The following is a 13,980-nucleotide window of genomic DNA, read 5'->3' as shown; positions in this document are numbered from 1 at the left end:
TTTAAGCAACCGAAACAATTTGTGGGTAAAACTTACTCTAAAATTAAGTTTCAAAATTTGAATTTTGGCTACAGCTGATAAGCCAATAATCAGATGATAAAAGCCTTGATACTTTGCCCACTGCTACATTTTGCAATGAAATAGTGGAGCCTCTAGCATTGATCTTGCAAAAGCTTGACGTTTAACAGATGGTGGTTATAATACACAAATCATTTTTGACGGAGACAGGAAATACATGAAACTGAAGATGAATCGGTCGTGTAAGTGACGAAAGATGAAATAAGATGGCTCAAATTGGGTTTGCTTCCTTTTTTTCGAACGCGCAAAAGAATTGCACGTCAATATATTAGCAGGAAAAGAGTTTTTGTTGCACAAAGCAATCAGCCAGACTGGCTTATGCCTAAAGAGGGGAGAGGGGTAGGGGAACTTGAAGTTAGGAACTACTACGACGGTTAAAAACGCAACTCCAAATAGCGAGAGGGGGCAGAGCCACGCTACACTCCCAAGAAATCCTAAAAAAAGTAACGCCGGCTAAAGACTACAGCTGGCCCTCCGAGCGGATGGACTCCAGAACCACTGCAATCGAAGCGAGCGAAGAGTCGAAAACCCTAGAGTTCCGTTCCTTCCACAGATGCCAGGAGACTAGGAGTACCAAGAAGTCGAAGCCGTTGCGGAGGTGCTCAGGTAAACATACCCTGGAGGATGACCACCAATCCTGGAGCCAGCTGCCACGAGGCGGAGAGAGGGCAGCCCAGAAATTGGGTTTGCTTCCATTGGAGCTGTCACTGTCCACCATCTTGAATATTTTGCAAATGACAAATTGGCAAATCCTATAACTGGACTTGTGATGTTATGGAAATGTAGTAATCCAATCAACCACCAAACCCTCTATCCAATTAGCTTGACAATTTGATTATATTATAATCTGGAGGGGCAGGTGGGGAAGAAGGCAATGATTCTTGCCCCCTTTTGCCACCAGAGGAGGAGACTTCTTTCTCAATTTCAGGTTTGCTGTCTCTAACTGCATATTTGTGTCATATATATAGACAAATCCTAATGATGATGTACTTGGGAATAATACTTAGCTGGACTTATAATTTCTCCAGCTAAAGTTGGTGGTTGATTATATTCCCCCAGCTTGATTACAACGAAGTTTTAAATTTGATCCCTTTTTCTGATGCTTCCCTCTAATTTTGCCTCTTAACCTACCATGCTGGAATTAACAACGTGCAAGGCGTGTTTTAGAGAAATGAAATAACAAGATGCCTCGCAACCATTTCTTGATCATAGAGCCAAGTTGTTCTTGCTGCAGAATTTTGATTATAAGGAGCATTTGGATATATTTCAAAACGAATTTACACAAACCAGCACAAAAATGCTGCAAAAACATGGGGTAATTTTAATCCCTTCTATCTCTCTAATGTCAGTGTGCCACACCAAAGCTACAAACCGAACTCACCTAGTGAAGTTAGCTGCACCTGCACAACCCAGGGATGAGTGCGTCATCATGACGTCATCAACCCCTCGCCTCCCCCGCCACCGCTCGCCGGCGCGCGCCTCGCCGCCGCCTCCTCTTCCCTCTGTTCTTCTCGTATCGCCTCGATCATCGCAACCACGCGCTCCAGGACGACCTCCTGGTCGTCGTCGTCGTCGTCGACCACCACCGCCGTGTCCCTCGCGCGGTCGGCGTAGTAGCAGACGACGGCGCAGCGGCAGACGGGGCAGGAGTTCCGCACGGCGAGCCACTGGTCGATGCAGGCGGCGTGGAACACGTGGCCGCACGCGGGGACGACCTTGACGCCGTCGTCGCCGGCGAAGGCCTCGAGGCAGACGGGGCAGTCCTCGACGAGCGGCCCCTTCTTGGCGCCCGCGGCGGCGGCGGCGGCGGAGTAGGGGAGGACGGGCAGCGCGGCGGCGGCGGCGGCGGGGCGGAGGAGGAGGACGCCTGGGACGCGCTCCCGGATCTCGCGCATGACGCGGCTGCGCGCGCCGGCGATGGCGCGCTGCCTGGCGCAGCGGCAGTAGGTGCAGAGCAGGATGAAGCAGAGGACGATGGAGACGAATACCACGGCGGTGGCCGCGCCCGACGAGAGGTTGAACTGGGGCCGCCCGCCGGACGCCGGGCCGACCGCCGGCGTGGCCGGCTGCACGTCGGCGGCGGCCAGGCGCCTCGCGCGCGGCGCCGTGGCCATGCTCTGGCCGCCCTGTGTGCGCGACGCCGACGCGCTCTGGGTGCAGCTTCCTCGGGCGTTTGGGCTTTGGGAATGCGAGGAGGCGGAGGAGAGTTTTTATCTTGGGTATAGGTGGCATTTGCGCAGTTGATAGCCTCGTTTTGCTTGTGGCATTTGCTAACCATGCAAATTTGAATTGAAGCAAAATTCTAATAATTTCTTTTTAGATAATGAAACTTATCTTGGCCTCTATTTTAAAGAAGTTATAGCGATATATTTTTCTTAGATAATGAAACTTATTCCGACTTTTGTTTCAAAGAAGTTATACCCAGTTATCACAAAAGTTACAGGACGAATGAATGCGGAATATATATTCACGGCTTGATTACAACGACAAAACTACTGAAGAGACTATTTCTCGTAAAAATATTGTTTCATATTCGGAAAAGTTCCATATTATATCGCTCAATAATGATCTTGGTCTAGTTTTCGTCTTAACGTGAAAATTGTCTAAATTTGATGATTTGTCACTCACTACGGAGATTTGATGATCTGTCATTCTGATTTTGATGTCGTTCACTCGAGGATCCTACGTGTTATTGTCAGGGGATGGCATGTAGTAGTAGCAAAGAGACACGAATCATCAAATTTGACTTTCTAACTTGTTAACGGAAGATCAAACGGCAAGTTTTGCAACTTATCAAGGCATTGTAGATACTATTGGAGGTAGTGACATGACTTGCATGAAGAAGTTTACGTTACCAGCTGGCCATAAGTCAATTGGTATGAAATTCAACGTAGGATACTGTTGTAGGGTAGACAAGAAAATACTAAAATAATTACATGTGTAATTTATTTTCCAATTTTCCAAATCTTTTTAACCAATGTCGGTGTGCATGAGTTTGTCGACAAATCCAACTCGTTTGTAGCTTTGCTGCTTGGTTTTCGACTATACGTCTACTATCCAGGATCTAATCATTGACTTTGTATTACGAATTGTGATGCCAGTTCACGTGTTGAATATTAACTTGCACTGATTTGAAATAAAATTGAAATATCTTGTGATAAATACTAGCATATAGCGGGTTAGTAGCGAATTAGTGTCTAGTTAGCGGATTGCGGATAGCGGGCACTAAATTCCAATAGCGGATTTTTTTTCAAATAACTATAAATTTACATTGTACATCAAGTTTAACTAAAAATTTATAATTTATACTGAAGCGCTATAGCGAGATGCTATTGCAGTGGTGAAACGTTGTAACAGCCTCTAAGTTCGAACACGCTATCTTCGATCTGCTACCTTGTAGCGGTAGCGGCAAAGGTGAAGCATCTAGGCCCCCATTGTTAATTTTGGTAATTAATGACAAGCACTAATTGTGGACTAACTATTGACTTTGAGCTATATATTTTAAGTTAGGACCAAGTCATATGTGCGCATGGATGATTATCAATGGATTAAAATTGACGGCGCAAAGCAAAGAGAAAGAAGACGGTAAAACTAGTGCTTTAATTTAGAATTGATCGAGGTGTAGGGCGATCAAATTCGCTAGTTTATTTGTTAGTTTCGCCGTACTATCAAGGGGGGTAATGACCTAGCAAAGAGATGATTAAATTGTCACATTAGGTCATTGCATTTTCACTTTGCTATCTTTTTCATCACACACACACAATCATTTGCCCTTTCATTGGGCTCAGCTTGACCAGGGGCGGTCAGACCGGCCACATTGTGGCGGTCTGACCGGCGCATAAGGCCGGTCTGACCGGCGGCACATGCTCGGTCAGACCGGCCCCCTGGAGGCCGGGATGGTGCTGCTCGGAGTGGCCGATACAAAGCCGATGGAGCCGTATTCGGTCAGACCGAGCCGATGGAGGCCGGTCTGACCGCCCACTCAACGCCGGTCTAACCGGCCAGGCCGATGGGGCCCTCTGACAGCGCTACAACGGCTAGTTTTCTAGCCGTTGTAGAGTAGCACGGTCTGACCGGCCGCATACCCCCGGTCAGACCGGCAGAGCACAAAGTTGGGGGATTTCACCCCCAACGGCTAGTTTTGGTTGGTGGGAGTATAAATACTCCCCCTCCAGCAGCAAAGGGGCTCTCTTGGCACCCAATTCAATTGCATACACCCCTTGTACCTCTCTCACACCCACTTGAGCTTTGTGTTCATCCATCTAGTGTGTTAGAGGTTTGATCTAGCCAAGAGTCAAGTGCATTGCTTCCATTGTAGAGCTAGTGTGGCACTTGATTGATCATCTCCACGCCGGGTCATTGCTTATTACTCTTGGAGGTTGCCGCCTCCTAGACGGCTTGTGGAGGAGTTGCCCGGTGACCTCTCCGAGAAGATTGTGGAGGAGGCCCGGCGCCGGTTTGTGAGTAGTTTGGAGTTCACCACCTTCGGAGTGAAGAAAGAACTACCCTAGTGATTAAGGCTTGGGTAGTCCTCTCCGTGGGCCGGCTCCCGTCTTGCCCACCCCTTGACGAAGGGGGCGTGCGGTAGCTTCGTGGTTGAGCGGTGGAGTTGGGGCTCGCCTCAACGGGGAGTAGGAAACCGGCGAGTTTCCGAACCTCAGTGAAAAATCTCTTGTCTCCTAGTCTCATTTGATTGTTGCATTTATATTTGTGCAATTTACATTTCTAGAGACAAACTTGAGATCATATCACCCTAGGATTGCTAAACATTGACATAGGAGTGTGATTTACTTTCCTAGAGATATAATTGAACCACTATCACCCTAGGTTTACAAAACATAACTTAGTTGCTTAGTTAGAGTTGACCCTCACCAAGCCTAGCAACTTAGGTTAGTTTTGATTAGGTAGCATTTAGTTTTAAATCGCCTATTCACCCCCCCTCTAGTTGACATCTCGATCCTACGAAAGGCCGCTAACGCTATTTATTAGCTTGCTTGTAAATCTTGGCATAGCTATCACCAGGGTTTACATTATCGGTTGACCACTAAATTTCGAGCTCCATCGGTATCACGGTTTTCGATAAATTTCGACTAAATTTTGACCAATGCCGTGTTTAGTTGTTTAGGTGTAAAAATTTTGAAGTATACGGACACACATTTGAAGTATTAAACGTAGACTAATAACAAAACAAATTACAGATTCCGCCCGTAAACTGCAAGACGAATCTATTAAGCCTAATTAATTCGTCATTAGCAAATGTTTACTGTAGCACCACATTGTCAAATCATGACGTAATTAGGCTCAAAAGATTCATCTCGCAATTTACATGCAAATTGTGCAATTGGTTTTTTGTCCATATTTAATGCTACATTTATGTGTCCAAACATTTGATGTGACAGAATTTTTGGAAGTTTGAAGGAAATTAAACACAACCCAAATCTACTATTTAACATTCGAAATTACAATCGAAACTTAATACCGAGCCGTGTTGAAACATCGAAATTTCGTAGAATTCGACCGGTTTTCGTCGGGATTGTGAACCCTGGCTATCACTTTATCAACCAAAAAACTAGGGCATCAGCCTTCACTTGCGTTCTCTGTGGGCCCAAGCAATGGAGAGCCATGGGTGTGCGACTGCCACTGGGCCCAGGTAGCACTGTCAACAGCGGCGTGCCTTTATCCACCTCTGACCTCTGCAATGGAATGAAACGTTGCCACCCCACCTACAAATCAAAAACGCGAAGGCGATGGATATATACACAAGCTTTGCTGCATTGGTTCTAGTTAGAACAAAGAACAAAAAGAAGAAAAAAAAGGAGGTAGAAACACTGACATACACATCAGCTTCCATGTCAAGTTTTTGTATTTTGATGTAAAAAATCCATCGTTCGAATGCGACGTGGTTCTTTTCCTCCTCCTTTTTTCGATGATGTGTTCACAAGCTGGACAAGGACTTTACACGGCCGCACGCACACCTGAATGAGACGTTCAAATTTATTTTTCGAAAGGCCAGTTCAATTTCCTTTTGACGCGATGGAAGTGATAACTTCTGGTCTCTGCACATCGTAAACTAAAACAAAGTTTATGTTAACATCTTGGTCTAATTAACTTGATCTTGGTTACTTGAAGTGGAGATTCCATTAGGCATTCAACAATTGATAACTTAAGACATTTTTCTCTTGACTCTGACTCTACTTTTATGCGTGATCATGATGAACTGACATGTCGTTGTCGCTGGCATATCTAAAATACTCCAGTGGACGTATGGAATCTCAGAATTCTATAGAGAAGAGTAGTGGAGTGCTAAGGTTTAATACTAAATCCTTTGAATCTTTTTTTTATATATGGTCCAGAAGGCACTTTCATGATCTTCTCCAGCTTGTTTTCTTTTTTTTCTCTCTCTATACATATGTTTTCTCTGTTGTTTTACTCTTGTCCATCTTAATGTAAATACACCCCTACAAGAAAGACTTTATTATATACTCTATTCATTATGGCCTCATGATATCGGAGATTGCAAACTAATGCACATGTTACCTTAGCGCGCACTCTTTTTTTGAAACACAATACAAACATAGGGCCCACAATTCGCACGCACTTACCCCTATGAATGCATACACGCACACCTCGCATACTCTGATAGGCTGGTTCCACCACAAGAAACCTAATCAGTTGAGCTACACTCACCTCGTAGCGCACACTTTTTTTGTTCTTTCTTTTAGTAGTATTTTCACAGAACTTTCAACTCACATCATACACGCCATAGCCTAAAAAACTTTCATCTTGAATTACAATTTACAAAAGGTTCAATTCAAAATTCGAAACTTTAACTTGAAAGCTACAAAAATTTATAATAAAATCATACAACTTTTAACTCAAGATCATATGAAACTTTCAATTGCGTCCTCAAACATTCATATTGAACTATAAAAAAGTTCATTCAATCCAAAATCCCAAAACTTTCAACTAACATATCTATGGGCCGAAATAACACCTCCCTTTAGCCCTTTAGATAGGTTTCGGCCCATATGCTTCCTAGCTTCTAGAACGGGATTCCGCGTTGCCCCCCGTAGCATTCAAAACTCGCGCCCTGTGCCATGCGCTTCCGCCGCTTACAGGTGGGTCCCACTCCGCACTGCAATCCCTTCCCTTCCGCTTCCTCTCTCAATCTCTTCTTGCCTCGTCTCTTCCCCCAAATCGGGCGAATCCCAAATCAACCAAACCCTAGCCCGCGGCGGCCACCGCGATGGCCACCTCCACGCGGCTGCGGCGGCGACGGCCGCCTCCGCCCCTTGCATGCCTCCCCCACCGAGGAGCGGTGTGCCAGTGCCAGCGGCGGCGGCGGCGGCGACCGGATCATGGCGCTTCTCCTGTCGGTGGACGGCCGCATAAGGTGTGGGGGTGACATCGCGTCGGTCGAGCTCGACGGCGTGCGGTGACCTCCTCGGCGGCTCGTTCTCCCTCCTCCCTCTCCTCGAGTGGGGCCGCGCGGTTTCGTCGTCGTCCGCGACCACGCCGTTTCCAGGCACGTGCTATGCGAGAAAGGGGCTCGTCGCCGAGGTATCCGAGTTCCTCTTCGGCTCCGGGTTTTCCACCGCCTAGGACGCGCTCTGGAAGGTGCTCTACCTCCCCTCGCCCTCTCTCTCAATTCAGGATCTTTGGATTTTACGGTGTTTCCTGAGCGAATGGCAAAGTGAGTATTCTATAGTTCGGTGAAATCATCGGTATCGGATTTAGCCTGCAAATTTTCATGTGAATTATGTGCTTGTGTTTTAGAGTTTTCTGAAGGATATGGACCATTCAATCATGTGTTAAGCGGTAATTTTGAGTTAGGGATAAGATATTCTTATGTACTTAGTTTCATAGGGTATCATGGATTTCTAGGGTTTTGGAGATAAACAAGATACTTTGACGCCCACCCAAAAAATGCCTCTGATCTTTACTTGAAAGTTGTAGAAACATACATTTGGGGTGAATTTTCTGTAGTTTTGTGATTTGGTTGTTTTAAGCTGTTTGAAGTCGTTATTTAGTTTCTCATATTCGTGGAGGAAGCTTTTTTGCGTTTTGATTTGGATAGGATTGTACAACGGTACTGTCTTGCAAATTCCAATGTCAATAGATTTTGTGTTTAGTATTTAGTATTAGTGTTGTATAGGAGTACTAGTATACTTCTCGTTGTGTAGCTTCTCGGAAGGAGTAAACAGATTACAGATGCCACTTTTCAAATCAAAGTGCCGAGGATCATGATTCCATATTGGAGTAGTATTCCATGTTGTGTAGCTGGAACTAGTATAACAGATTAACTACCGCTTTCCTTGCAGATTAACTACTGATCTCTAGGCTTCTTAATAATTATGAAAACAAACCAACGCTTGTTGTGGCTTCTGAAATCTTCTTGTATAATTCACATGGCTAGCCGTTTTCTTACAATTCCTTGTTTTTTCTTGTTCCTTTTTATGTGCTATCGACTAATCATTAATTTCTTCTTGAACTTACACTTGTTTTGGTATCTGTTTGTGTGAGATGTTGATTGCACCATCTCTAGACAAGAAATTTCTAGTGTTTTGGAAATGCGCACCAGATAGAGTTTACCACTGGTCTTCAATTGAAAGTGAGAAATTTTTATCTGCGGTGAAATTTCTGTCATTTGGTGATTAACAGTTTTACTCTATTTTGGTACTTTGGTTGTTTAAAGCTATTTGGAGTAGTTTTTACAACATTCTGTTTGCTAAAGAAATTTTCATTCATACATTCAAAGGATTATGCAGTGGCCTTGTCTAATATGATTTGATTTTGTGTTGTTTTAGTATTTGGTAATATAGTACCGCTTCTTTTGAGTATCTCCTCCAAGGTTGTAAGTAGCCCTTCTTGAATTATGATCCAGATTCTGCACCAGAATAGTGTTTTATGTTGTGCTCTGGAACTAGTATAACATACTGATGTGCACTAGGGTTCCTGATCTTCCGAAAGGTTCTGATAAACAACGATTTGGGCGGAGTCGCGACACAAATCGATCCGGCTTCTTGAACGCGCACGCTCTTGAGCCCCGCAATCGCAGCACCACGTCTCCTCTGGTTATCACCCGTGTCGAAACACAGATGACCTCGCCGAGAAGGCTAATCCCTGTTTGCCAATCGAAGAACACAAACAAGAACGAGATAGAAAACAACCAAAATTGCAGATGAATGATTAAGCTCACGAGTTGGGGTCTTACAAACCGATCTAGCGGCGAAACTGTTCTCGACAGATTAATCTAAGCAAAACCCAAAAACCTAAAGATGGCGGCGGGTACTGATATATAGAGTTTAGGGTCGTGCAAACCCCTCTCGACGCAACCCTAATGGGTTCCAACACGATACACGGGCCAAAGGCCCAAATACGGTGACGCAGCACCGGGACAGATTCTGGACGCCAACTTGTTCGGTCAATTCCCATTGACTCGGAAAGAATTTGGACGTGGGACCAAAACCATTGGAAAGGTATCTTCTTAGCTTTCCATCCACATAAAGAACACCCCAATCCGAGCACGTATGCGACCTGGGCACCCGTTTTAGTGCAGACTGGTCCTGGACTCCGAATTGCACCCGACGTCGACTTGGTTTGGGCCTCCACCTTGACTTGGACGTTCTCGATGATCTTCCATGGCTCTAAGTCCTTCTCCAAGTGTCTCCTTGTCCCCTCCATTGTTCCTAATCACAATATAATCATTAGGTAGCAATCTATTCTCGAATTCATACAAAGAAGAACATAGGAACGAGCTCACCTCTAAATTTAATTGTCGCGCACGAGCTCTTGTTATCGGTCCTTGAATGACCATTGGAGGATTGTTGTGTGTATCCGAGGTAGTGATGTCCGCATCACATACTCCCTCCATACTCGTAAAGGAAGTCGTTTAGGACAATGTTTAAGTCAAACCTTGGGAATATAAATCATGAATAACTCTCAAGTTGTTGAGTTTGAAAATGTAAAAATTATATGAATATATTTGTCTTGAAAAATACTTTCATAAAAGTATACATATATCACTTTTCAATAAATATTTTTATAGAAACAAGGAGTCAATGCTGTATTTTGGAGACCGTGTCGCTGTCCTAAACGACTTCCTTTACGAGTACGGAGGGAGTATTATCAATTGGTTTCTATGATGTTCAGAATTATGAAAAAAGTGTGATGCTTGTGGGTTTTGGTCTTTTGGAAGCCCGGAACGTCAATGTCAAGAGTGTCATAGAGATGAAGCTAGAGAGAGGTTTCATGCCCTCTTGCTCATTGTCCTTTTTCCTTTTTGGATTTATTCTCTATTATGTGATGAGGAATGGTGATTTGATGCGATCGGAATCAAGCTTATATTATATTTTCTGAATTGTCACTTACCATTTAGTTAATTACTTGCTCAGTTAAAAAATATAAGGCGTATTCTGTTTTGTTAAGACAAGACTTTGACCAACAATTACTCTATTAGGATATAATCTTTGTGACACAAAATTGATGTTATTAGATATTCACATTGAAAGTACCTACTAGTTAATGCCTTATCCTAACGAAACAAAATACGCCCTATATTTTTTAACAGATTACTTGCTATCGTAATTACATCTATATCTTAACTTCACAGCTAATCATCTAGTGAGCAGAGCACAACAGTTCAGTCACTCTGTATTGTCTGCATAAACTTGTGTTATACTATTTCATTCAGCAGTCCTGCATATTCAATAGTCCATTTCATATTCAATACTCGATTGAAATGCTATAGTTTATTTAGTTAGTTTACTTGCTTTCCATTATGCTAACTGTAAGCGGTATTCTATGGCCTAATATTCATGTTATTGTAGTGACGGACTGACGATCTGTGGACCTATTAAATTAGCTGAGTTACTGTAAGAGTCTGATAGTGAATTTTGCTGAGTTAGTCATTTTGCTTTAGGTTTTATACTGATGTTATATACTTTCCAGACTTGTTTGCTTTTACTCTGTTTGTTGTCGTAGTATTTAATTTGTGTACACTCATTGCCTGAAAGGGGAGCTCGTATTATACACCTTGACCCCCACCTTGTTTTAAACTTTTAATCCTTCCTCCATATATATGTAAGCCTTATCTGATTCAAGTAGCAACTGGTGTGTTTTGTGTATGTTTTATGCTTCTTCTGGTGTATAGGGTAGGGTATGGCATCCAATAGTTCATTCATGCCAAACTAACACTAGGTGTATAGGGTATGGTATGGCATCCAATAGTTCATTCATGCCAAACTAACACTAAAGATCAAAGATGACAATAAGTGCAATTTTTTGTTCTTTTCTTCTTCATTAATACAACATGCATATTTTCTAGTTATTCTCATGTATTTGATTTTTTTTCTGTTGCATTATTCACATCGCTAATGCCTTGTTATACAATGACCATACTACATGCATCTCTGTTTCAGTGAATAGATGAAAGTACTACGTCAAGCTACAAAACCAATTCAAGGCTAAGTAAGGTTAATATGGAGTACTGACAACTGGTCAAATATACTATGGTGGCGCTTACTTTGCTGTATCATAGCCATCTATTCAGAGCATGAGAATGTTGGGCAATGTCAGCTGGCTGCTGTCAGAGCAATGAGGCCTTTCCAAAGCAAGCAATTTAGCGACCAAAGAAGAGTCTTATTCTCAATGATTAGCACCTCAGTAGGTAACCAAAGCAAGCAACAAAAAAACAGAACAAAGAGTGCAGTAAAGGTAGAAGTTTCTTTTTTTTTTATGGTCTACAATTTGGGCTTGGTTTGGGGCTTCGAGTGATTTATACTCTGGAGATGAGGATGCAAATTGACTTCTTTTTCTTTTGTTTGTGGGAAGTCAGCACCTGGAGATGAGGATGTACCCGTTGCAGTTCTCGTTCAAAACTTTGACTATACAGAGAAAAGGATATCAATGAATGATCACCTACAAAGGTTTGCTTCAACTGCTCAGAATGGTTCAATGAAATATTCAAGATCAGATAGTTGAGGCAAGAAAATACAAGTGCTTTTGATTACTCTGAATATGAGCATGACTGCTGTCTTTAGTGGGTAAAAACTGCGGTGGCAGAGGTAGAGGACACAATGATGACCAAGGAGAAGCTTGCAAGTAAGATGGGGACTGGCTTTTGTCCAAATACAAAGGTCAACTGCAACCGGTGAGCAAACATCTCTGCCACTTCATTTGTCTTGTTGACTAGAAATGTTTTTCCAGCATAATTTTTCTTGTCCCAGTCCTGGCAATTTAAATTTTGCATGTGGTGTTTGTAACCAGCGCGGAACACTGGAACTGATTGACCTTCTGATGTTTTGGAATAGGTACTGCCGTCCTGGAACTGGCAGTAGGGGTGGAGACCTTGGCAGAATTGATTCATGGAGAAGTCACTTCCCCCTGTGCTGTTTGGAACAAATGATCAACCATGTCCAATGCAGTGAAGTGAGAGCACCTTGGTAATTGCTACTGTTGTTCTCTTTTCCAACACAAGTACATATGATTTAACACAGGTATCTCTAAGTTTCTTGGTGCAAACTTTGCATTGTTTTTTCAGAGAATCTCTTTTATTTTAGACGTGGCAAACTTTGCACTGTTTATTTAGAGAATTTCTATCATTTTTAGAGAATATGGAGAACTACGTATCTTGGCACTAAAGAAGCAAGCTTGCAACTGATGTTGCGAACTAAAGCTATATATAACCTATTCAGCCACCCATGGGTGCTCCGGCAAGTTTCTAGGCCAACTTTGCATTGTTTATTTCCTTGAAACCATCTTCACATTAGCTTTTGGTCTTGTTTATGAGCAAAACTGGACACATAATTGAAATCACACTACTTTGGCCATTATGTCTCATGCAAACTTATGCTAAATGTCAGGCCATATTAACACAATATAAGTGGAATTTTTGCAAGAAGCTAAACACTTGCTAGCTTGTTATTCTTTTCAATTGCATTCTCTATAGAGATGACATTTCCTTTTATCAATTGTAAGATTCATCCGAGGGAAAGGCAGGAGCAGAGAAGACGGAGTCAGGGACCTTGGAATAGAAAGGGGAATGTATGTGGGGGGGGGGGGGGGGGGGGGTGGAATAGGAGATGGAGTACATGATTTATTATTTTAGAACTTCAAGTATTTTGCTTGGTGATGTATTTGTTAGGACTTGAGATTTTTCACAATAACCATTGTACATGGACTGTTGTCGGACTTTGTGCTGTTAATTTGGTTTCAATATTTGTTTACCGCATGCATGACCCGTTTTCACAACATTTGGCTGCAGCAGATTGAGCAAATTGATACAGGATGTACATTGAACTTGCACTGGTCAACCGACTGTACAGTATTAGTGTATTTTATGTCGTCTTACGGCATATATTGCAGGAAAACTATATTGGACCGATCTAAGGCAAGTTCGTAAACATGGACGGTTAGTAGGCCCAATATGATGAGATAATCGGCCATTAATGGGCCTTTTCTAACCGCAAAGGAATAAGATCACTTTGACTCCCTCAACTGATCACCAAATCTAAATCGTATACCTCAACCGTAATACCAGAAATCTTGACCCCCGAACTTGCAAAACCGGTGCAATGTGACTCCCTTGGTGGTTTTGGATGGCGGTTTCGTTGATGTGGTGCACACGTGGCAGTGTTGACTTGGTCTTTGTTCCACGTGGCATTGACGTGGCGCTTATGTGGCATTAAAATAAAAAAATATATGCGGGACCCATTTGTCATTCAAAAAAAAAATTGTGGGACCCACTGACATGTGGATCCCACAGGTCACCCTCTCCTATCCCTTCTTCCTCCTCCCCTTCCTCCCTTCTCTATCTCTCGCTCTTTCTCTTCGTGCGTGGGGAGCGGCGGCGGCGGGCGATGGACGGAGTGGCAGCCGACGGTCTTCGCGCCGCCGCCCCGC

The 13,980-nt window shown here is 43.3% G+C and overlaps 1 protein-coding gene and 1 long non-coding RNA gene across 6 annotated transcripts; one reads left to right on the top strand and one right to left on the bottom strand.

The window, feature by feature from the left end:
• The first annotated feature begins 680 nt into the window (after nucleotides 1-680).
• Nucleotides 681-13,108, top strand: LOC127785745 (uncharacterized). 5 transcript variants are annotated; one of them, XR_008019865.1, is made up of 5 exons: nucleotides 7,214-7,695; nucleotides 11,499-11,793; nucleotides 11,915-12,005; nucleotides 12,120-12,229; nucleotides 12,390-13,108. It is a non-coding gene; the product is annotated as an uncharacterized LOC127785745 (long non-coding RNA). The 5 variants fall into 5 exon arrangements; XR_008019867.1 differs by having other exon boundaries at nucleotides 11,911-12,005; XR_008019866.1 differs by lacking the exon at nucleotides 7,214-7,695 and adding an exon at nucleotides 681-1,006 and having other exon boundaries at nucleotides 11,915-12,229.
• LOC127785744 (RING-H2 finger protein ATL39-like) lies at nucleotides 1,258-2,254 on the bottom strand. Its single transcript, XM_052313145.1, has one exon. It carries the CDS (start codon nucleotides 2,190-2,192, stop codon nucleotides 1,506-1,508), a length of 687 nt encoding a protein of 228 aa, XP_052169105.1. The 5' UTR covers nucleotides 2,193-2,254; the 3' UTR covers nucleotides 1,258-1,505.
• Nucleotides 13,109-13,980: the final 872 nt, after the last annotated feature.

Source organism: Oryza glaberrima, chromosome 10 (genome assembly GCF_000147395.1).
Source record: "Oryza glaberrima chromosome 10, OglaRS2, whole genome shotgun sequence".
In the NCBI taxonomy this organism is placed as follows: Eukaryota; Viridiplantae; Streptophyta; class Magnoliopsida; order Poales; family Poaceae; genus Oryza; species Oryza glaberrima.
This window is presented reverse-complemented; position numbering and strand designations above follow the sequence as displayed.